Raw genomic sequence first — 24004 nt, forward strand, 5'->3', positions numbered from 1 at the left:
TTCAAAGGAATTACAAGCACTGAAAATAATATTTAAGATAGTAAATATTTGAAAGGGATAGGCCTATAGATTCCCTAAGTCCAGATTGTATAATGAAATCTATTTTTATTCTGTTGCCTATTCTTCTGTATTGAGTAAATGAATTGTTTCTGCTGTAAATCAAATCACAGAAGTCCCATTTTTCTTACACATGTACTTAAAATCTTTCTCTGCTTAACTTTAGAGCAACCATCTAAACCTGAAATTGTAAGCAAAGCACTGTTTCTCGAAACAGAGCAGCTAAAAAAGGTAAGAATTGTTTTTGATTAATACCTTTATTTAGCCCAGTGTTGTAAGTGCCTTCTTCTGACCTTACATTCCAGGACAAATGAGATAGGCTTTGCTCTTGTGGAGGTGACAGTGTTGCAGCAACCAATCAGAAATTATGCACAAGGCACAGAGTACAACACACTCACAGTCTCAGGTGACCAAGGGGACATCAAGGAAGGTGGGGTCGTTTCTGAAAAGAGGAATCTTTCTTATTTGAATTAATGGATTAACAGAAGGATGAAGCCAATTGGTGTGATTCATGCCTGTAAGCCCAGCAGTTTGGGAGGCTAAGGTGGGAGGATCACTTGAGCCCAGGAATTCGAGACCAGCCTGGGCAGCATGGCAAGACCTTGTTTATAAAAAATATTGAAAAGTTGGCTGGGCATAGTGGTCCTAGCTGCTCGGTAGGCTGATGTGGGAGGATTGCTTGAGCCTAGGAGGTCAAAGCTACAGTGAGCCGTGTGGGCACCATTGCATTCCATTGTGGGTGACAGAGCAAGACCCTGTGTAGAAAAAATATATAGAGAGAATGATGAAAGTTGAATAGATTTTCGCCAAGCCAAAGGTAGAAAGGGCTTTCCAACAATATGAAATAACAGGATATGAAAGAGAACGGTGTGTTTGGGAAACAGCAAGTTTTGGCATTGATGAAACTGGGTGCCAAGACGGAAAGCAAGAAAGGATTGAAAGAGATCAATCTGGAGAGGCAAAGAAAAGCTGGATCATGACAAATCTTACATACTAAATAGGGAGTTTGGACTTTATTCTGTTGACAAATTAAACTATTGAAAGATTGAAGTAAAGAGGTGAGATCAGATTTGAACAACGCGTTAGCAGATGTGTGAAGGGAAGCTGTATTAAAGTGGGGGACAAATTTGGAGTTCCGTATTGAATAATAATCTAATGAAAATACCAAAGTTTTCCTTTGCTGGGAGGTGGAAACCCAAATCCTACATTCTTTGCATCAGATTAAATTTTACTGCATAAAATTATTTGATGAATACCAAATATTAAAGTTAAAATACATTTAAAGAAAGTGAGGGGAATTATAGAGCATGATAATATATATCATCTTGAAATATATGTAGTATGAAATTAGAGAGACAGCCCCATTTTAACACCAAATTATTCTTCCATATGAAGATCTATGATTCATGGTAATAGTCAATGTTAATAGAGTAATGTTATTTGGTTAATGTTAAAAATCAATAGTGTCAAAATGAATTTGGCAATGCTTTCAAATGAATGTGATTTTATAATAGTGACACCATCTATTGCACATTTAAAAATGGTCAAAACTATATTTTCAAATACAGTTGTTAAAAATATCTTAAAATGACATTGTTTTTATACCAGAGAGCATATATTCAGTCTTTTGTCAGTGTTGGAAAATAAACGGGTCAAGAAACCTTTGGAATAACTCTGCATTGCCTGAGTTTCTGGAGTTTCCAAATTGACAGCCCCTGATTGAACTGAGGTAGTAATATTGCCTTTTTATTTTGCAGTTGGGTGACTGTATTTCAGAAGACAGTTATCCAGATGGCAACATCACATGGTACAGGAACGGAAAAGTGCTACATCCCCTTGAAGGAGGTGGGTATGAGGGCAGGGGGACAGGGAGTACATTCAGAGGACCTGTTCTGACTTTTTTTTTTCTAAGTATTCTTTAAGCCAGTGGTCTTCCACCCTTTTGGCACCAGGAACTGGTTTCATGGAAGACAATTTTTCTTTGGATCGGAGTGGGGGGATGGTTTCAGGATGATTTACAGGCATTGCATTTATTGTGTACTTTATTTCTATTATTATTACATTGTGATATAAAATGAAATAATTATACAACTCACCATGATGTAGAATCAGTGAGAGCCCTGAGCTTGTTTTTCTGGAATCAGACAGTCCCATCTAGGGGTGATGGGAGATAGTGACAGATCATCAAGTGTCAGATTCTCATAACAAGTATGCATCCTAGATCCCTCATATGCGCAGTTCACAACAGGATTTGCATTCCTATAAGAACCCAATTCCACAGCTGATCTGACAGGAGGAACTCAGGCAGTAATGTGAGCCATGAGGAGTGGCTCTAAATACAAAAGAAGCTTCTTGTGGTTGCCCACCACTCACCTCCTGCTGTGTGGACTAGTACCAGTCCTGGGGGCTGGAGACCCCCACTTTAAACTATTCAGGATCTAAATACGTTGCCCTCTTTTGAGCTGTGACTCTTATGCTCTGTTACTTTAAGTATGTACTAAATTAATAACGTGATTTTTTAAACACCACTTTCAGCCCTTGTACAGAAGAATCAAGAGCGGAGAAAATAATTTCTGTATATGGCATGACTAGAAGTTAATTAAAGTGAGTGGGAAATAGGATTCCAGGATTCTATTTCCGTGTCTCTGATTCACGGTTTTGAAATGACATCTAACCTCACTACATGTCAATTTTCTCTCCTGCTAAATACAGTTAGAAGGAAAAAAAACACTTTTCAAAGGTGTGGTGCTGTTTCGTTAAGGATTGTGATTGTCAGATGAAAGACCCTATCATCAGTGTTCTTTATTTTCTTCAGCGGTGGTCATAATTTTTAAAAAGGAAATGGACCCAGTGACTCAGCTCTATACCATGACTTCCACCCTGGAGTACAAGACAACCAAGGCTGACATACAAATGCCATTCACCTGCTCTGTCACATATTATGGACCATCTGGCCAGAAAACAGTTCATTCTGAACAGGCAGTATTTGATATTTACTGTAAGTTATTCAATACATAATTATGTTATTTAATGTATTAGAAATAATATTCAAATGCTATTAATCTTTGAGGTCCCAATCCAATTACTCTTTGAATTCGGCTTCCAATCTGCACCCCATATTGATGGCACCCAAATAATCTCTTCCTCTTTAGGAGACCATAGCATGAATAAACATGTATCCATCCTATAATACCTTTCACTCTCTACTTTTTATCTATAGCTGTCTCTTCTGAATTCCACTACACACTAAATTCCTTAAAGATAAGATTTCTAACTGATCATTTTCTGGATGAATGACAGACAAATATAGACTTATGACTGACTGGCTTTCTAAATAAGAGATTACCATTTTAATGAAAAAAAGTTATTTTAATAATGAGATCAATTGCATAAGTTTGATAGGATGTTGTATTACAAGACATTTTACTTAACTAAATCATGTATTTGAAAAGGAGTATTTGTCTACAAAGGAATCTTCATGGTCATCTGTTTTAACTTCATTATTTTAGTTAGTAAAGTGAGGCACAGAGTCTTGCCCTGAATTAGCTGTAGATATTAGAATAGAATTGTTTTCTCCATTGCTGTGCTTTCCTTGTAAGACAGGTGCCAAGATAGTCTAATGATTAGGAGCAAAAATGCTGGCATTCTAGTCCCAGCATTATCAATTACCATTTCTTGCAAAGTAGCTTAACTACTCTACATCTCAGTTTTCTTACTTTGAAATGGGAAAAATGTAATACCTAACTGATAGAGTTGTTATAGAGAGTAAGTGAAATCACAAATCAAAAATAGCATACTACATCACACATTAAATTGTCATTATTAAGTACTTCATTATTATTGCTATATGGTCATTATCACAATATAAACATAGAGCTGAAGATATTTGGGGGCAGGGCCGGGCGTGGTGGCTCACGCCTATAATCCCAGCACTTTGGGAGACCAAGGTGGGCGGATCACGAGGTCAGGAGATCAAGACTATCCTGGCTAACACGGTGAAACCCCGTCTCTACTAAAAATACAAAAAATTAGCCGGGCGAGGTGGCAGGCGCCTGTAGTCCCAGCTACTTGGGAGGCTGAGGCAGGAGAATGGCGTGAACCCAGGAGGCAGAGCTTGCAGTGAGCTGAGATAGCGCCACTGCACTCCAACCTGGGCAACAGAGCGAGACTCTGTCTAAAAAATATATATATATATATATTTGGGGGGAAAATACAATAAAGGATTTTCTCCTTATTATTATTAATTTATCTAAAATTTTTGTGATTCTGGCATGTGTTCTAGAGTAATCTAGCTCTTCTACATCTATTTTAGAGAAAAGCCAAGAATGCCTGCTGAGCCTTTCGAGAGTATCACCTCACCTACATTTCTTTTTTAGGTTCCCTAGGACACAATATCTTACACGGGAAAAAAAGGTGAAATTCTTCCAAAGTTGCCCTAATATTAAAAAGTAGTTTTGCCTTAAACTTGGGAAATAAGTTTCAACTTGATTTAAATCCAAGAAATTAGTATATCATTATGTATAGCTTATCTAAAATCAAACTTTTTTTTTTGCGGGGGGGTGAGATGTAGTCTCACTCTGTCACCCAGGCTGGAGTGCAGTGGCGCAATCTTGGCTCACTCCAACCTCCACTTCTTGAGTTCAAGTGATTCTCCTGCCTCAGCCTCCTGAGTAACTGGGATTACAAGCGCGTGCCACCACACCCTGCTCATTTTTGTATTTTTAGTAGAGGTGGGGGTTCCACCATGATGGCCAGGCTGGTCTCGAACTCCTGACCTCAGGTGATCTGCCCACCTCAGCCTTCCAAAGTACTGGGATTACAGGTGTGAGCCACCATGCCCGGCCCAGAATTCTTTCTGTTAGAAATATCCAGTTGGAAATGAACCATATTGGTGTAAGTGTAGGTGTATAAGACAGGAGAGAACATCAAGATAAGTAATAAGAATTGGGAAACTGGCTTCAGAAGGAACAGAAATATCTGTGAGTGTGAGGCATACAGAGTTGGGTAGACAGAGAAATCCTTGAATGGATGCGAAGAAAATGATTTTATCATGCAGGCTGTGTAAGGTGCACTTGGCATGGCTTTTAAGAAGCCACAGTGTACGCAGTGCTGAGCTTCATGGTGAAAACGCGAAGCAGGAAGAAGCAGTTTAAGACAGTCCTCACATTCAAAGAGTGTACTACTCCAATAGAGAAGCAAAACACCTACATCAGAAGGAAATTGCCAATGCAGGATTGTAAGGGTAAAAGCCTCAGGAACTCAGTATTAAGAGTCTTGAAGGCTCAGGTGCCCGAGGACAGTGGTTCTCAAACTGTAGTGTGCGTCAGAAGAACATGAAGGACTTTTTAGAGCACAGATTACTGCACTCTGGCCTTGAGTTTCTGATTTAGTGGGTGTAGGAAAGTGCTTGACACTGTGCATTTGTAACAAATTCCCCGATGGTGCTAATGGTGCTGATCTGAGGACTACAAGTGGAGAACCACTGCTCTAGGAAGACTTCAGAGAACAGAAGGAGAGCTCTAAATGGAAAGGAGAGACAAGTCCATTTCAAGAAAAAAAAAATTTGGCAAATTCATATTGAGAAAGCTTGAGAAAAATGTACCAGTCCACTCCTTTCTTACCCTATTCAATCAGTAATGAGGTTTTAGAGAATCTAGCTCCTTAATCTTTGTTTTTATCTGATTTCTGCCTTCTGACACTGCTTACGTTTATGCCACCATTCCTCATTGCCTGTATTTCTACAATGGATTTCAAAGTAGTATTTTTCCAATGAATTGCAAAGTAGTATTTATCTTGTCTGCCCACCATTCTCTGTTCACCCCCAAATAAACTGCCCTCCAACCTGAGGCCAGATGTATTTTTCTAAAACACAAATGTGATAAAAACTTCTCAGTGACTCCCCAGAGCTCTCAGATTAATATCCTTCCCCCTCCCCGCACTGCAGTATGCCTTGAGTTCGTTTTAGCCATGGTCCTAGGTAGTGCTCAGCCCTCATCACTGCCTGTATCCACTGTGGTCTGTTCTACTTTCCTGATTCCTTCTGTAGAGTAATACTTACATGGCTATGCATATACTGTCGTCTTCCCACCTTTATCATTTAGCAAACACCCATTTATGTGTCAAAACCCAGCTCCGGGGTCAGTTCCTCCAGGAAGCTTCCTAATCTCCTGTATCGATGGCTACTAGGATCCCTATGCTTGTGTCACATGCAGGTTTTATGTGGTCATACTCTTAATTATTAAGTTTGGTATGCTTACAAATAGAGGAAACGTTCATTGAGGCAGGGTTTTAAACTTTATAATTCCAGCACTTAAGGCTTGCACAAAATAAATGCCAAACAAATGAATAAATGAAGGACTGTAGGATAAATAAATACATGAAAAGAAAATTTCAGTAGACAGTGTTAGTTATTTTGTAGGGGTTTATGTAGCAGAGTAAGAGATAAGACTCTCACTTGAGCTGGGTTCAAGCCAAATTGTGGATACCAGGCTAAGGAATTTTTATTTTTAATCTTTACATATTGGGAATGTGTAACAGATTTTGAGTATCATTGTAATATTCAAAGCGCTACTTCAGAAAACTGATTCAGAGGAAATATATATGAAAGGATCAAAAGGAAGGAGGCTCAAGGTGAGGAACCAAGTGAAATTTGATGGCATTGCTTCAGGTGTAGGTTAATTAGGACATGGACTAGGGAAGTGTAAGTGAGAATAGAAAGGGAGAATCAGACCCAAAATATATTGTAAAGTATTAATCATCAAGACATGGTGACTGAATGGATAAGAGAAGGCAAAGGAGAAAGCCAGAGTAATGGGCAAAATGATGATTTACTAATGGGCACAGTAAAATTCAAAGTCGGGGCAAAGGCAGAGCAAGAGGTCATTAATTTTGAGGTAAGCATGTTAGTGGACATGCAGAGTTACTGTCAAAATGCAAATGGGTTACATTAACCCTTTGATGACTCTCTAATACAAATCAGAGCCTGTTGAAAAGGGAACACAGAGAAGTGGAGTTTTAAAATAGAGAAAGAAGTCGGAGATGGCCATCCCTGGCTGTTCTGTTGTGTCAGCCTTGATCAGAGATGTGCCGCAGTGACATGCCACAGGCCAAACCTGTGCACTAGTCAGAGAAAGGCCAAGTAAGAAAGCAAGAGAGGCCCAGAAACAGAAGGTCAGCAGGGCACCAAAACCAAATTGTATTCACTTTTCAACCTCACCGGGAACTGCTGGTTAGGAAACTACTTCAGGCAAATCCAGAAAAACAAATATGAAGTATATTAAATCAATCACCATTTAACCTCAGAATACACTGGACAAATATTCAGAGATGCTCAAGCATAGAGAAAAGGCAAGGAAGCAATCTGTAACAACCTTCTATAACAACCTTCTGTAACAACCCTTTAAGTTTTTTTTATCTGCACTTTATTTATAGAAAGGTAAATAAATGACCGCAAGACATAGAACAAAGCCTCCAAAAGTATAACTTACTCATTTCATTTGTTAGCTAATAAAAAAAAAAGTAGGTTTTTATAGATAATGTTTAGTGTCACCAGCTTGGAAATATAGACACATGCCTCAATAATTATTAAGTCTTGTGGAAAACATTCTGTAAAACATACCTTGGCATTATATGATTTCAAAATTTATTATTCACTGTATTATCCAGCAGTATAACAAATGGATACGTTAGTGGATCATTTCTAACTGCCAGCACCACTTCATTTTATTTCCTGTTTGCTAGATATGGTTCACTGTATCCAGCATTCAATTTCATTAGCATTCTACTATTGAGCAGTAGCCTGTGCTGAAGCATACCCTTTAGCCCTATTTTCTCCATAAATATGACCAAAATGGAATGAAAGTTGCATCTTGGCTCCAGTGAACAGGACAAAATTATAATACATTTACAGTCCTGTCAATTGTGTCAAGGGTCTCCCTCAGTTCATAGGATTCATCTTTTTTTAAGCAGATCTTCTCTCCTGCATGCAGGAAATCCTTGCTGGTGTTAACTCATGTCTCCCCTTTTTATTTCATATGAAGTATTATTATGCAATATGAGTACAGTGGTATCTAATAGCTTTAGCTGCTTGCTAGCTGAATTTTGTCCTTCCAAACTGTATGATTCGTATAATATATAATTAAATTTCCCTATAATAAAGCTATGCAGTTTGATTGTTCCTATGGTCTTTTATACATAAAATAATTACCACCATTCCTACCTCAGTTAAAGACATTTTATTAAGAAGAAATTGATTTTGATGTAACAGGGTTTCTTTGTAGTGTGCCCTAACTAAGATTAGTACTTGTATAGCAAGTAGCTATTAGCTTCAATCCTTCTATAAAAAGGTATATTTAAGCAATTACCATTACTAGCTTCTTGAGAAAATTATGTATAATTTAGTCATTTACATTGTATGCACAGAGTAATGCGGTACTTGACAAAAATGGTTAACTTGTGTCTGTAACTCTTACAGATCCTACAGAGCAGGTGACAATACAAGTGCTGCCACCAAAAACTGCCATCAAAGAAGGGGATAACGTCACTCTTAAATGCTTAGGAAATGGCAATCCTCCCCCAGAGGAGTTTTTGTTTTACTTACCAGTAAGTGCTTAAGTATTACTTGAGTTGAATGACTATCATTTTATCCTGTTGTTTGACTTCCGGCTGACATGAAGAATTGTTCTTACATGGATAGATGAAGTGAGAAAAAATGTTATTGCTGGGGACAAGAGACACCACCTATAAAATTTCATGTGGAAGCTTTTTCTGCACCTGCCAGTGTTCTTGCTTTTTTTCTCAATGCTGAGAGATTTCAAGGACAAAGAGAAAAAAAAAAAAAAAGTCAACCACAGGAAACCATAATTGCAAAAACTTAAAATTTAATTATCCAAATAAACTATAAGAATCTGCTCGTCAGAAGCAGATAACTACAAAATGAAAACTGAAGACAGTGAATGAATTGATGTGGATTCTAAATCTGCCCACAACATTGCCCTGAACACACCTCTAACCCTCTGAAGTAGGGATAGTTCTGTTGCACGTTATATTTAGGATAATGCTATGGCTCTTTTTTTTTTGTCATTATGTATAATCTTGAAATGCCATTTCCTCAACTTTTTTCCATATCATAGTTGAAGGAAATTATATGCATAGAGGATACTTTGGAAAATTCGTCTTGGATGTGCTCTGCATGTCATAAGGATGTGGAAACAGACGAGGAGAGAGCTCTGTCTGAGGATGCCTGTTTGCACTCCTGTAGCTTTGTGTTTGACATCACTTTCGCATTGAGGGAAGCCATATGCAACTCAATGTTGCATTTACTGCAGGGATGTGCTTACAAATTTCATCTACCACAGTACTCATTAGTACTTAAGAATATCATTCACTACATTATTCAGAAGACTAGTATAAGTAATTTCTTTATACTGACAGAAAACTTTGTTTCTCCTGATAAATTAATTGCAGTTTTTATTTCATTTGCAAAGGAAAATTTGAAGCTAATTCGGTTTCAGCTTTGGCTATCAGGGATGACACAGCCAAATTTGTGTCTCAGTTTTTGCAATAATATCTGCTGAATATCTTTCTTTGTTAACATATATTATTCCTGTATCATCTATATTTTTCCTAGTCTTAATTTCTTAATTTCTTTTCTTTTTCTTTTGTCATTTTTTCCCTCTCTTCTCTCTCCTCCTTTCCCCTTTCTTTCTCATTCTTCTCATTTCATCCTTTCTTCCTTTTTACTTTCTTCCTTTCTTCTTTCTTTCCTTCCTTTTGTGTTTTTTCTTTTAATCTGGATATATGCCATATTTCCTTTTAAGCTGCCTCAAATATTTTTGTCAAATTACATAAGGCATAAATATAAAAATAAAACATTGGACTTTTTAAAAATGTACTTGAAACTCGAGCAAAACCCATGATGTCAATAAAATAAATGTCATCAATAGAAAATAAATCAGCTCTCAAATTCCTTAGATCCAAAATATCAATTATTTGCCCAGGAATCAGATGTTGGTAACACAAACTGTACTATTTTTGTGTGATGAATGAAACACATTCCCTTTTTTAATCTTACCTGATAAAATGCTATCTTCATCAAGAAATACAACTGTTCTCATTGTAGCAATCAAGTATAATCATCTGACATTTTGCCTCTATCAAAAGGGACAGCCCGAAGGAATAAGAAGCTCAAATACTTACACACTGACAGATGTGAGGCGCAATGCAACAGGAGACTACAAGTGCTCCCTGATAGACAAAAAAAGCATGATTGCTTCAACAGCCATCACAGTTCACTGTAAGTCACTTACTTCTTCATAAGCAGCTTCACTTCAAAGGCTTCTAATAGCTTAATGTAGCTATCTTTTCAAATAAACTGCAGGTATATCTTTCTTAAATAACTTGGTTGCAATAGATGAGGTAGAGAGAGCATCAGGATAAGCTCAACTTTGATCCAGATTTGCACTGCAATATTGAAACCTTGCATGGCTCTGATAACCGCAACATTTGGCAGTGGTACATCTCCATCTTCTTTCTAAGTGTCTTCAATTTGTGGTTTAATAAACAATATTCATATGGACCTTAAAGGAACAACTCCGTATATTTTAAGAAAACATTTCCATGTTCTTGAAGTACACCAGCTTTGCAGTTGACCCAGCATTATCATTTGTGTTACAGAATAAATTTAACACCCAAACTCAGGCAATACAAAGTTACTATAGACTCAGTTTTGGGAACAGGAAGTAGAGATCGTTAGAAGTTATTTATTGGCTAAATGTACTCTATATAGAGGGACAGGAAATTTCTGGAAACAGGACTTCTTGAAAATCACTGTGGACATAACTTTTTAACTTTTAATTTGCTTTTGATCTCCAAATACTCCAAAAGTTATATTTGCCTCGGTGTAACAAAAAAAAAAACATACATAAATACCAGACACTTAACTTGAGTTCTTTATGTTCTAATTCATGACAGTCCATATTATTGATGTACCTGATAAATCATGGAAACAGTAAACTAATTTATACCACACCCTGGTGACACTAGAATTCAGAGTGCTTTGAGCAAATGTCAGTCTTGCTTGGAGGTGTATTACAAACTTCCTAATAAGTCCTTTGCACTCAACAGTACCATTAATAAGGTTTCCTCTAGACATTATCCACTACAATCCTACTGAGTGTAAAAAGACATTAGAAATTGTCTTGAGTACATAGTTCTAACTCTTTCATTTGACTCATAATACTTTAAAAACATGTGGGATATGAGCTAAAATTTTGAGAGAGATACAGGGGGGTGCATTGGGGAATAAAGCAACCAGATGGTTGCTTCTGATTGTCTGATGTTGGGAGTGCTCCCTTGGGAGCCCTGTAAAAACAGTGGACTGTTATGCTCACAGCTGGGCCATTTCTCCATTTGCTCCTTGCTTATGTTGCTTGGGTTTGAATGTGTCTACCACCAGGGGCTAGTTACAGAGAAAGCAGTAGCCTCCAGTATAACAATATTATCCAGTCCTGTTCCATAAAAATAAAGTAAAATAATGAAGAGAGAGAATATAGCCAGCAGATAGGACCACATGTGGAATAGCTCTCTATTATCATTGTTCATGATGTCTTTGGGCCAATAATCAATAATCTAGGGCCTTAGAGATGGTGTGACATGCCTATTTTTAAGAGATGCAAGGTACACAGGTCTCTAAAAGAAGAGGGCACTTGTTTGTTTACTTGTAGATAAGGCAGGGAAGGATAGATAGCAGACTGACAAAGCAGAAGACTTGGTTGCAGCCATATAGTGCCTACGTGTTTAGCTATGATGGGGGGAAATTAAACGAAAGTGTGTAAAAGTTTAATTGAATTTTAGTGCATTTAATTAGATTTAAGTGCATCTCAGTTTTGACAGGTAGACTCTAACATTGGATTTTAACTCTATTGCTGACTCTATTGCTCCTCAAAAGCTGAAAAAAAGTATTTCAAGTAAATCAACATCTGATTCTAAATTATATGGAAACATAAAAATCCTATTTTTACCCACTTATCTTTGATTGCTTGCTTATTTTCCAGAAACAAGATTTGTTTCCTTTTCAAACATGTCTAAAGGAAGTGTGGGTAGAGAAGCATCAACCCATTCTTGCACATGTTTGCAGAATAGACTGCTCATCAAGTCTCACAGCCTACAAATTCCTAGTTGCTGATGAAAGTTACTATTTCCCTGCCAATATGTGCACACATAGAGCCTTCATCAGAGCTTACAAAGTCCATCATTGTCCTGTAAAATTGTTTATCTCCTCTCTGGAAAATTAGCTATCCAGCTAACAAAAACTTCTAACTCATTCAGAATAAAATTTTTATCTAAATACAATTCACCCAAATATTCTGAGGAAACTCCACTTTTCTACATGATGGTACATGGTTTAATATTAATGAGAAACTGAGAAAACATGCTCCTTCCCTTCATTCATTCAATAGTAGTGTTTGGGAGTCTATCATGTGTCAGGCACTGTGGCTATACCAGTGACAAACTAAGTCACAATCACTACACTCATGGTGCTTTCAGTATGACAGGTGAGACGAACTTTAAAAATGATGTTGCAATCAACAAATTGCAATTATGACATGCAAAATCAAGGAGAAACGTGGAGTGTAATGGCAAGTCTTCATACTGTAGAACAAAGACACAACTCCCAGTGTGGCAAGCATGGTCCTCTTCAGTCTAGTCTCAATGAACTGTATGAGTTTAACTTTCATGAGTAGCCACCACTTATACGCAATTACTCACCATTACAAAAACTGCCAAGCTCTCGCATCTTTTTGCCTTTTCTTATGTGACCAAAGTTTTCCTTACATCTTCCCCTATCAAAGTCCTTCTCAATCATTTGAGGCCACGAACATATAGTGTTCCCTTTACAAAGCCTTTATTACTGCTTTGAAACCCAGTTTGGCTCTGTTCTCTATACTTCCATTAAGTCTTCGTCTGTACCTCTGTTTCTAGCCTGCCTTTCCTCTTTCAACAAATATTTCTTGAACTCCAAATCAGTGTCAGGCTTGCTACTAGGTGCTGATTTCATGGACTGTGTGCTATAGTTAGCATAGTACCTCTACCTCATTGACTTGTAAGCTCATTATTTATCTCTGCATCTCTCATCAGTGCTTGGGACATAGTAGCTGTACAATAAATACTTGTTCAATTGAGTTTGAATTTTCTTACACAAATCAGACTATGACAGTAAAATTTTTATGAAAATTGTTTTCCATCAACTGGATGAGAAATGGAATCGCACTTTTTAAAAATATCTCCTACTATAGTCAATTCTCTCTGAAGAAACACAACTACTATCTCATGGTATTTCGATTTATCACCTGCTGTCTAAAGATGCTTGATTTTCCAACATTTATGCCTTACCATCTCTTTATGTAATATTTACCTAGTCATCATCTTTCTTTATTTTCTTCCAGAAGTGACTTAAGATTTTTTTTCTTAAGGTGATAGACCCAAGGGGAATATTTATGTCCCCTCAAAATATCAATCGTGTTAACTGTAAATAAATGGATAATCAATTAGATTGACCATTCTCTTGTCTAAACTAGTCTCAAAGCTGGCTTGAAAAACCAGGCTAATCATGCTATAGTCCAATTATTTCAGTCCTATAAATCAGTTCTGAATGTTCAAATGCAGTTTGAAGAAATGTATTTTCTTTCGTCTTTTCTTCTCCAAAATATTTTGACTATTTTACATTTCAGAGTTAGCATTTTGAACAGATTTTCTCCTTCACAGATTTGGATTTGTCCTTAAACCCAAGTGGAGAAGTGACCAGACAGATTGGTGATGCCCTACCCGTGTCATGCACAATATCCGCTAGCAGGAATGCAACTGTGGTATGGATGAAAGTAAGTAATATTTTTGGTACTACCCTGCTGTTTGGATTGATTTATTTTTAGGTTTCTTATGCACTTTATATTGTATTCAAGTAGATACATTCATGGATGTGTTTATATACCAGCTCGCTCTCTCTTTCTGTGTTTCTGATAAGATAAATAAAATAACAGTAAAATTTTAGAGGTGCTCATCAACAGGGTGACATCCATAATTGGTGTTCTGAAACTTAGTTTGGGGTGTTATGTCAATTATGTGTATATACTAATTATACACACACACCACACACATGTGTGCACATACAAACATAGTTATATACCACAGGGCTTAACAATTTACAGTGTGTTTTTGCCCACATTATCCTTATGTGATATTTACAACAACCCTGTGAAATACAAGGATTATTATTTTCCCACATTATTCATATAAAGAAATTGAAGGAAAAGAAATCAGAAAGCTCATAACTGACAGAGACTCAAGACCAGGCCTTACTGAGTATAAATCCTATGCTTTGATAAGACACCTTTTTTGTCTCTCTGCTGCTGAGACCACTCTTAAGTTTCTGAAAACAGATTCCACTGGATCGAGAACTCCTAGAAAGGAATCCCTTTTATCCCTGAGCTACAGTAGAATACCTAGAACATACTAGGAGTTAATTCAGTATTTCCTGAACAAGTGCTTATACTCCAGTAATTGTCTGAAATGTAGGCCTTTGTCTATCCTTTTAGAATAAGGAAGTGTGACTGATAATTGGCGATCTGAGACAAGGTTATTACCAAAAGAAAAGGTTGTGTGTGATCCCTCCACTTAAACCCTTGGCTAGTATATCCAAACTCCCAGTGCATTTGTTACCAGAGCATGACATGTGACAAGAACCCTTAACCCTTGATGGGTTCAGAAAACACACATATCATTTGAAATAGGAGTTGAGAAGAATTACCTTTATAAGAAACTGTGGAGAAATATTTTTTCTAGAGTTTCTTTTTAATGGAAATATATTAATGAAATTATTTTGTATTGCTTTACTGCCTGCCTTTTGATCCCTTTTAGCACTCGATCCTCTGTTACTTGTTGTGTTACTCTGTGAGCTCAGTTTCTTATTTTACTCTCTTTCAGCCACAGCCTCATCACAACTTGTTCACTAAAATAAAGTGCCACTTCCTATGCTGCAATCTAGCATGATACGTATATAGTAATCAGTGATCACAAGGCTAGACACGTTCTAGGCCACTAGACTAATTCATAATCATTTGAACACTCATTGCATATTTTACTATAGGACTAGAGAAACTAAGTTTACTGTGGCTTACACTGTTTTTACATCAACTGCAATCACTGTTATGAATTAACTGTCATGAACAACTCATATATTCAAAATAGTGATGATCAGTATTCCTTGATTATTGGTTAGTTAATGGGGAGTGGGAAAAAATATCCTAATGGACAAAGACCACATAATCTTAGGACCGTGCCTAGTTGCCTGCTTAGGAGCATTTCAATTCCTGACATAATGGGATTATTTTCTGTGTATCAGTTAAGTTTTTAAAATTAAATGTTACATTTCCTTTGTTCATGGAAATTGGAATAAAAGCATTGTAGAGGGCATCACATGGTGAGCGGGCAAGAGCATGCCAGCTCAGCTCTCTGTTCCTCTTCTAATAAAGTCACCAGTCTTATCATAAGGGCCTCACTATGATAACCTTATCTAATCATAATTACCTTTTGATGATCCCCACCTCCAAACATTATCAACATGTGATTTTAGTGGATTAAGTTTTCCACACCAAATTTGGGGAACATATTCAAACCATAATACTCTATAATAGGTCCCCTGTGTTGATAACTGTATCAACAGTTTATGTGTTTGATAAGTGTATGAAATGACTTTCTTGCATGTATGCTCATCATTGATTAGGTACCGCAAGTCTCCATGTCTGTCAATCCTATATCACCTACACGTACTATAAGGAGTAGGTACTATAAACTGAAAACTCCCCTTAATGTAAGCACAATATATTATTTGTATAATTAAGTCCTCAAAACAATTTAATTATGGTATATTATTACCCCACTTCACAAACAATGAAACTTGATTCTTAAACGTTTATGAACACTCTCCAAATTATAAATTCAGCAAATGAAAGAGCCTGAAATAAAAATCTGGCATTTCTGACTCTAAAACTACAAAAAGAAAAGGAAATCTATTTTGACAGCATGTGAAGTTAAGAAAAAGAAGTTTGCATTTTTATTATTCCCAGAAGAATCGTTTTAGGCTTAATTATTATCTAATAAATACATCGAGAGTTTTAATTCTGCCACATGAGGTAATTTACTTTTTATTTAATCAGGATAACATCAGGCTTCGATCTAGCCCGTCATTTTCTAGTCTTCATTATCAGGATGCTGGAAACTATGTCTGCGAAACTGCTCTGCAGGAGGTTGAAGGACTAAAGAAAAGAGAGTCATTGACTCTCATTGTAGAAGGTAATAAAATACTTGACCACTAACTCAAATTATTCTTTGAGAATTTTATACCTGGTTTCTTTTATTATCTCAGTTCAACATCTTATTTTAATTGTAATGATATTTTAGGCAAACCTCAAATAAAAATGACAAAGAAAACTGATCCCAGTGGACTATCTAAAACAATTATCTGCCACGTGGAAGGTTTTCCAAAGCCAGCCATTCAATGGACAATTACCGGCAGTGGAAGCGTCATAAACCAAGCAAGTATTTGTCTTCTTGTTACATGCGGCACTTTGTCCAATGTGTTTTTTTTTCCTTCACGAACTTACGCTGTAGGTTGGTTTGTTACCACATAAAATTTGCAGTGTATAGGTTGGTTTGTTACCACATAAAATTTGCAGTACATGCTCAGAGGAAGCTTTTGCTAACTTCTTAATTTTCCCAAAGGAAGAACATGGCTCAAAGAGAAATTTTATCCCAGGGCCATGGAGAAGGGAGGAACCATTGTGTCATGGTCAGTATCTGTTTTTGGAACCATTGTGTCATGGTCAGTATCTGTTTTTAAAAGAATATAAATTGGATATTACTTCATGATCATTCATTCCTGAAATTTGAGTGATTAAAACATTAAGATATACACTTTTCTGCAAAATAAGCTCATGCATCTCAGTATAACTGGGCTCCAATACTGTGCTCAATTTATGCACTTTAAGGGGTATTTCTTCTTAAAACTATGTCCTTGTGTAGGGATGGTGGAGAACAACAGTTACTGCTTATGAATGTGTGGTCTGACATGCCTATGCAGTGCCAAGGCCAGAATAAGGCAAGCTACATACATAGTGTCTAAGATGTACCCTTCTGAACAAAAGGGTCATAAACCAGACCTTATTACGTATACCTTTTTATTTTAGTAATAGTAAAGGGTTACGGATTTATTAGCACTACCTGTTATTTTCTCTTACTATTAAGTCTTTGACCCTCCCCCTAAAAGAAAGATGAGAATCTGGCCTACACTGGAGGGATTCAGAACTGTAATCCCAGTAAATTGCCAATCTGCTTGGGTTGCTGACATACTTGTTAATTCCATTGTTCTCTACAACAGTCTTCATGTCTCCCTCTTCTCAGTATGATCAGTAAAGGCCTCTCAGGAGCACCCAGAGGTACCACTGGATTATTTGAATCTTCTGTGCTGCTTCTCAGATTTTGACCCAGTTGAAATTTGAGAAGCCATATATAAAGCAAAGAGCTGCAAATTAATTTTAAGTTACAATCTCCACTCTTCCTCTGTCCAGGGAAGTTGGGCCACTGTCCCAGCTTATGCCGTGCAGTTTTGCAGTGCAAAGTGGATTTTGGCTCTTTCAACTATAGGTGATGCATATATAGCTGCTTAACTCTAGTTATGGAAAGTCCCCAAAAGAGTAGGCACACTTGAAGTGAATGACTCCTGATTTGGTTAAGTGTGATGGGGACACACAGTGAGAAAGCATGTAAGAGGAGGCAAAGAATCTCTGGGCTCCTTAAACTTAGGAAAATGCAGTTTTCTTGATTTGGAATAAAGACTTGAGCCATCTAAATTGCAGACAATGTGCAGATCTGTTTTTAGCATCAAAAATGATTGCTTCTTTTCTACTCAATTGTTTTTGCTCTCTAGTTCAATTTAAGTGATAAATGCAGCAAAAAAAGAATCTTTAGGTACTGGTGATACAGACATAGAACACAGAAACATAAGCACACAGTAAATTTTTGATTAATGAAAAGATACGAAGATTTAAAAGACCATCCTAGAAATGAGAAAATGTATTTTGTAGAGTTTAAAGTAACAAAAACAAAGATTCAGCGAGAAAGTCAGATGAAAACTCCTAGTAGGAAGTGAAAAAATAGCAGGTAAATTTACTATGAGGGTAAAAATAATAATGCCATCTTTCATTGTCAAGGAGAAAGATTGATTCTGGCCCACTGGGTGATATGCTATTTTTCTTGTTCTAGGTTTGTGCTGATGCATCCATAATCTTTTATTTGTTCCCTCTCAGATTTATGGTGAATCTGTTATTTTACAACTACAAGATGTCTCTGCCCCTCCTCCACCCCCAGCAACTAGAAGATAACCCAAAACATGAGACTAGCTCTTGTCCTCAAGGCACTTACCATGTAGTTGAGGAGAAAGCAAACAGTATAGAAAGAGAAAAATGTAGGGAATGAGTTCATAAGTTGACCAAGAAATGAGTGCAAGTACATCATTTGCCTCAACCATGTTGGGTTTAGGAGTCAAATCCTAGGGATGAGATTAAAGTAAATTGTATTTTATATTTGAAGAAATTAAATGCAGTGATTACCCTCATTAACACCTCACAAACATTAGATGGACAGCAGTCACTGAAAAATCATCCATCCTCTGTATTTACAACAGAAAACTTCAGAAAAAAAATGGTTTCATGTACCCATGAGCAAATTATACATACATATGTACTTTGATATAATGGTTTAAGATAAAGGAATTAATTCCCACAATGAAGAACAGTGACTAAATTTATAAATAATTAAATTTATATATTTACTGACAGAAAATTGGTCATTAGATAGTCACCAATTATTTTGAAACAAGTATTATCAGGCCAAAATATTGAGTAAACCTGAGATTCTATTTAAAAATAAGAGTTTAATTAACTTAATTATTAGAATTCACAAAAACCCAGAAATTTCATTATGGATTTACTAACCTTTGTAGATATTCGCATACATGAGTCTTGATCTATGATCTTACATAGCTTTTGAACACTAGAATGCTCTACAGAGCCCCACACCTATCCTATTACATTCATCATTACTCTTTCCTATGCTTTTTAATCCATTTTCATTTCTAAACCCATCTTTTTTCTTCTTTTTCCAGACAGAGGAATCTCCTTATATCAATGGCAGGTATTATAGTAAAATTATCATTTCCCCTGAAGAGAATGTTACATTAACTTGCACAGCAGAAAACCAACTGGAGAGAACAGTAAACTCCTTGAATGTCTCTGCTAGTGAGTATTTTATTTCTGGCATTACAAAAGTAAGAAAATTTGAAGTTATTCTTCATTAGTTTAAAATCTTCAATTCCATCTTCCTGTACTACATTATGGTAAGTTTTATTTATTTATTTTGCATTTGGTATCATCATCATAAGGTTATTTTTTCTTTTTTCCTGGTGTCCATTCTTGTACTATCCTTGTCTTGACAGTTAAATCATTTCATGTTTTATGGGTCAGAGGCCTTATCCTGTACAGGAACAGTTCTCAAAAGCAACAGAGAACAAAAAATAAGTTTCTCTTATTTAATTCATGCTTTATGGAGGTAATTCAAAGATCATCTTAAAACATTTTTGTGACAGTTTTAAATTTGTTAAATTTTTAATTCCCTTTGATCTATTATTTTGCCTTCTAATCCTTTGTGGTATTTATCCTACCCTTATCAACATAAGGGTACTAGCATGCCACATGTTTAAAGTCATTTAGCAAACTAGCAAGAGTGATTTTAGAATTCATGAATCTAGTTTACAAAATTCTTCGTTTTGTCATATCATATTTGAACTATAGCCAAAAATCAGATAAGCGAAACTATCTCAGAGAATGTGGAAAAATCTGTCGATGTTGAAATCAGGGTAATACATACATACCAACAACAGCTTCTTCAGAAAACAATTGTCATTTAATGTGAAATTGTCCATAATCTTCAATTTTATAGTTGTTCCTATTGCTTTGTCAACCTTAAATCAGGACTGGCCTAGAATGAGGCTCAGTTCTGGACAGGATGCTAACTGACCTGTCAAACTTTCATTCTTCATTCAGTTGGAAACCCGTGTATGACATTAGCAGGCTAGGACTACACTAGCTGGGAATTAGCAAGAGCTAGGAGAAAATAATCGTCGAAAAATAATGGTCCCTCACAAATTATGACTGGAATATAAAGGCCTAATGGATTGACAGGAGAAAAGAACCAAACAAATTTAACTCTAAAATAGGAGCATTGACTTCTCAGAATGCAATTCAGTGAGTATTGATTTGTCCCACCTAGAAAGAGAACCTACCCTTTCTTCCTGAACACAAGTTTCTCTTTTTATGTTAACCCATTGAATGGTATGCTTCAGTTTTCTAGGCCTTGCAGTGACTTTATCAACATTTAATACAATCGTTTTCAAATTCAGTGAGCACCTCCTGAGATGCCAATTTAGTATGTATGAGGAGGGATTCGGGAATCTGCATTTTATCAAATGTCACTGGCAGTTCTGATACATGCCCATGCACTTTGAAGATTATTTATAAAGTTTAATGTTAGATAATAATTCAGCACAGTGGTAATTCTTAAAATGGACCAAGAGCATGGCACTATCAGAGTCATTTAGAGGGCTTTGCAAACTTCATATATGTTGCTTCTTAATCTCGGAGATATTCCCAGTCAGTTTGAACCTCTACTTCTACTACTTTGAGAACATCTCTAGTCATAAGTCCTTGACACTAGAGAAAGACAATGAATTCTCCTATATCAGGGCAGGAGAGTTGAGAAAAGTTGATAAACACCACACTGTAGACTTCCTAGGTGCCAGCTTGTTTCCCTGAAAAAAGAATGACTATTAAAAGGTGGTAGATAGTGGGAAAATCAATATGGATTTCAGATTAATTCTATAGGCCATCAGTTATGAAATTTTCTATGGTAGATTAATATCTTTGCAATTGTAGCTCCACTCCTTTCCTTAAAACAAGATTAATTTCTTTGTAGGCAAGGTCATACTTTATTAAGTGTGATTTTTTTTTTTACTCTTAGTTGTAGAATAGACATTTTATCTTTGAGTATTATTACATCATACTATAATGGTAAAGGTGACTTTCATATATCAACAAATTTTGTTTTTAATTTCATATTAACATTTTTCATTTCAGTAAGTATTCCAGAACACGATGAGGCAGACGAGATAAGTGGTAGGTACTATGCTGCCGACTCTTCTTCCTTAACTATCAGCTCAAGATTTATGAAGTGTCATGGTATAAGTAATTTTCTTAGCTGTCCACAATTTCAACTTGAATTGAAATACCAAATGAGACAAGATAGTAAGAATGCTAAAATTTTACCCTTTAAAAATCACAAGTTTGCATGTTAATTACCGTAGTGAGCTTTAGTCATTTTTAATACAAAGTAATAGCTAGGCTGACTTTCTGAAAATCCTTGGCATTGTCTGTAATTGCATGGACTTTTCTTCTTTGTTGCAGATGAAAACAGAGAGAAGGTGAATGACCAGGCAAAACTCATTGTGGGAATCGTCGTTGGTCTCCTCCTTGCTGCCCTTGTTGCTGGTGTCGTCTACTGGCTGTACATGAAGAAGTCAAAGTGAGTTGTGGAAAAAAGATCTTCATCGTTCATTGAATTTCACTGGCAGAAAATACAATGTACTAATTTTGCTCACTCCAGTTGTGCATATAACTTATACAATAAGGAAGACGTATCCCCCAAATCAGGTTGATTATATATTTTGTTTCAACTAATTTTGACTACATTGCCCTTGTCAGGGACATGGCCTGGGATACTGTTTCGCACGTGTCCCTTTATTTGTCTCTATCAATAGTCTGAATTCAATTATTTGATTTTTTCAGTGCTTGAGTGAATTTTTTAAAGCATATACTTCCTGAAGGTCAACCACCATAGACCTTTTGGTTGAGATTGAAGAAGATTAATTAAAACTACCTAGTACATCTATCTTGTAGGGACTGCCAGGTAGGTCTTTGCAGTGACACGTCTGGCCAACAATGAAACTGCTACTGAGGTAGCAATATCTTATTGTTATTACTCACATATTCTGGTTAGTTGACTTTGATCCATATGAGAGTCTATTTCAGAGAAAAACATGTCATTATGTCAACTTGAATTTTTAAAAATGGATTAAAGTACCAAGACTACTTTAAAAATTCTTCAGAGATGTTAGATTAAACATTATTAGTTTTGTGATATTACAGATAGTATGAACCTTACAAATTATCTAATGTGGTTTATAAGGAAAATTTGATAAACTAATAAAGATTCTTAACATACACACATGCCTTACACTTCTCATCATCTCACTCCCAACCTTAGATTCAGATGCAATTGATAGGGGTGGGGTTCCAGCATTTGCACTTTTAAAAAGTTTCACTGGTGATTCTGTGGCATGCTGCTAGTTTCAAACACAGGTTTTAAACCACCTTATCTTATAAATGAGTAAATTAATTTTTGCAATGGGATGTCTATAGCTAATGGAACTTTGTACTTCATTTTATGTTTTCCTTATGTCTGATATGTCCCCTTTAAAAAACATAAGAAAGTTGATTTAAAAGAAAATCAAAAGAAAAATCAGATTTAAATGAGGACCCATGATCTCACCCTGTAAAGATGCCAACTCCAATGAAGCAATATTCAAATGGAGCTGCCATCCAAAGGAGGCAGAAGCTCTGAAATGGTGGAGTCACATAGCAGCATGAGCATGTATTGAACTCGTGTTCTCACAGCACATCTATAAAGTACATACCATTATTATTCGTATTTTACATTTGAAAAATCTGAGGCAGAGAATGGCTAAATGACTTTCCTAAGGTTACATAGCTTGGAAGGCACAGAATTGTTATTTGATTTAAGGCAGCGATGTTTTAGAATCTTTGTGTTTAATGGGTAGGCTGTACTTTCTCTCACTGTGCTTTATTTTGTGCCACATAAGGCAGAAACATTTCTCCTGTTGTGTATTGTCACTGATGTACATGATGCCCACTCTCACCTTATGGCACAACTGCTCCTCATCTTGGGCTTTCTCTCCTTAGTCTTAAGCAGCCCGCACCAATGCTTAGTGTACGAGTCAGGATTCTCCAGAGAATCAAACCAGTAGAGAGTGTGTGTGTGTATGTGTGTGTGTGTGTACAAAGAAAGATTTATTATAAGAAATTGACTGACATGATTATGGAGGCTGAGAAGTACCAAGATCTGCAGTTCCTGACAACTTCCTAGCTGGAGACACAGTAGAGTTAATGTGTAGTTCCAGTCTATGTCCAAAAGCCTGAGAACCAGGAAGGTGTAAGTTCCAGTCTGAAACCCAGATGGGCTAAGACCCAGGAAGAACTAATGTTTTCGTCCCAGACTGGAAGCAAGAAAAAACAATGTACCAACTCAAGTGGTCAGGTAAAGAGAAGTTCCCTCTTACTAAGCCTTTTTGTTCCATTCATATCTTCATTGATTAAATGAGGCCCACCCACATAGAGGAGGGCAATCTGCTTTACTTAGCCTACTGATTTGATCCAAATGTTAATCTCACCCAGAGGCACCCTCACAGACACAGCCAGAATAATGTTTGACCAAATGTCTGTGTACCACATGACCCAGTGAAGTGGACATATAAAATTAACTATCACAACTTGGTAACAAATATGTTCTTTTTCTCAATGAATATTTTATCTATAAACACTTCACATGGGTTTGTGTCCATGGCATCTATAGAAAAGTTGGAAGACCTGTGCTATGTAAGTGAAAGGAAAAACAGACAGTTGCCCAGAGGCAACATCCATTTTATAGAAGTTCTCCTATGTGTACAGGTTTCCTGATATTCAAATCTTGTCCTCCCTTTATAATC

General features: G+C 36.5%; 1 protein-coding gene across 2 annotated transcripts in view; it reads left to right on the forward strand.

Annotated features, from left to right (window-relative positions):
- Positions 1-24004, forward strand: part of ALCAM (activated leukocyte cell adhesion molecule) — a 229414-nt gene that overhangs the window by 170421 nt on the left and 34989 nt on the right. The window contains exons 5-14 of one of the 2 annotated variants that reach the window (XM_011995262.1): positions 1815-1902; positions 2873-3055; positions 8531-8658; positions 10219-10351; positions 13822-13934; positions 16269-16404; positions 16513-16646; positions 19274-19406; positions 21300-21338; positions 21627-21744. In XM_011995262.1, coding sequence (XP_011850652.1) covers positions 1815-1902; positions 2873-3055; positions 8531-8658; positions 10219-10351; positions 13822-13934; positions 16269-16404; positions 16513-16646; positions 19274-19406; positions 21300-21338; positions 21627-21744 — 1205 coding nt within the window. The remainder of the gene's footprint in view (positions 1-1814; positions 1903-2872; positions 3056-8530; positions 8659-10218; positions 10352-13821; positions 13935-16268; positions 16405-16512; positions 16647-19273; positions 19407-21299; positions 21339-21626; positions 21745-24004) is intronic. The other variant, XM_011995271.1, reaches the window with a different exon arrangement.

This window comes from Mandrillus leucophaeus, unplaced genomic scaffold, assembly GCF_000951045.1.
Source record: "Mandrillus leucophaeus isolate KB7577 unplaced genomic scaffold, Mleu.le_1.0 Scaffold113, whole genome shotgun sequence".
In the NCBI taxonomy this organism is placed as follows: Eukaryota; Metazoa; Chordata; class Mammalia; order Primates; family Cercopithecidae; genus Mandrillus; species Mandrillus leucophaeus.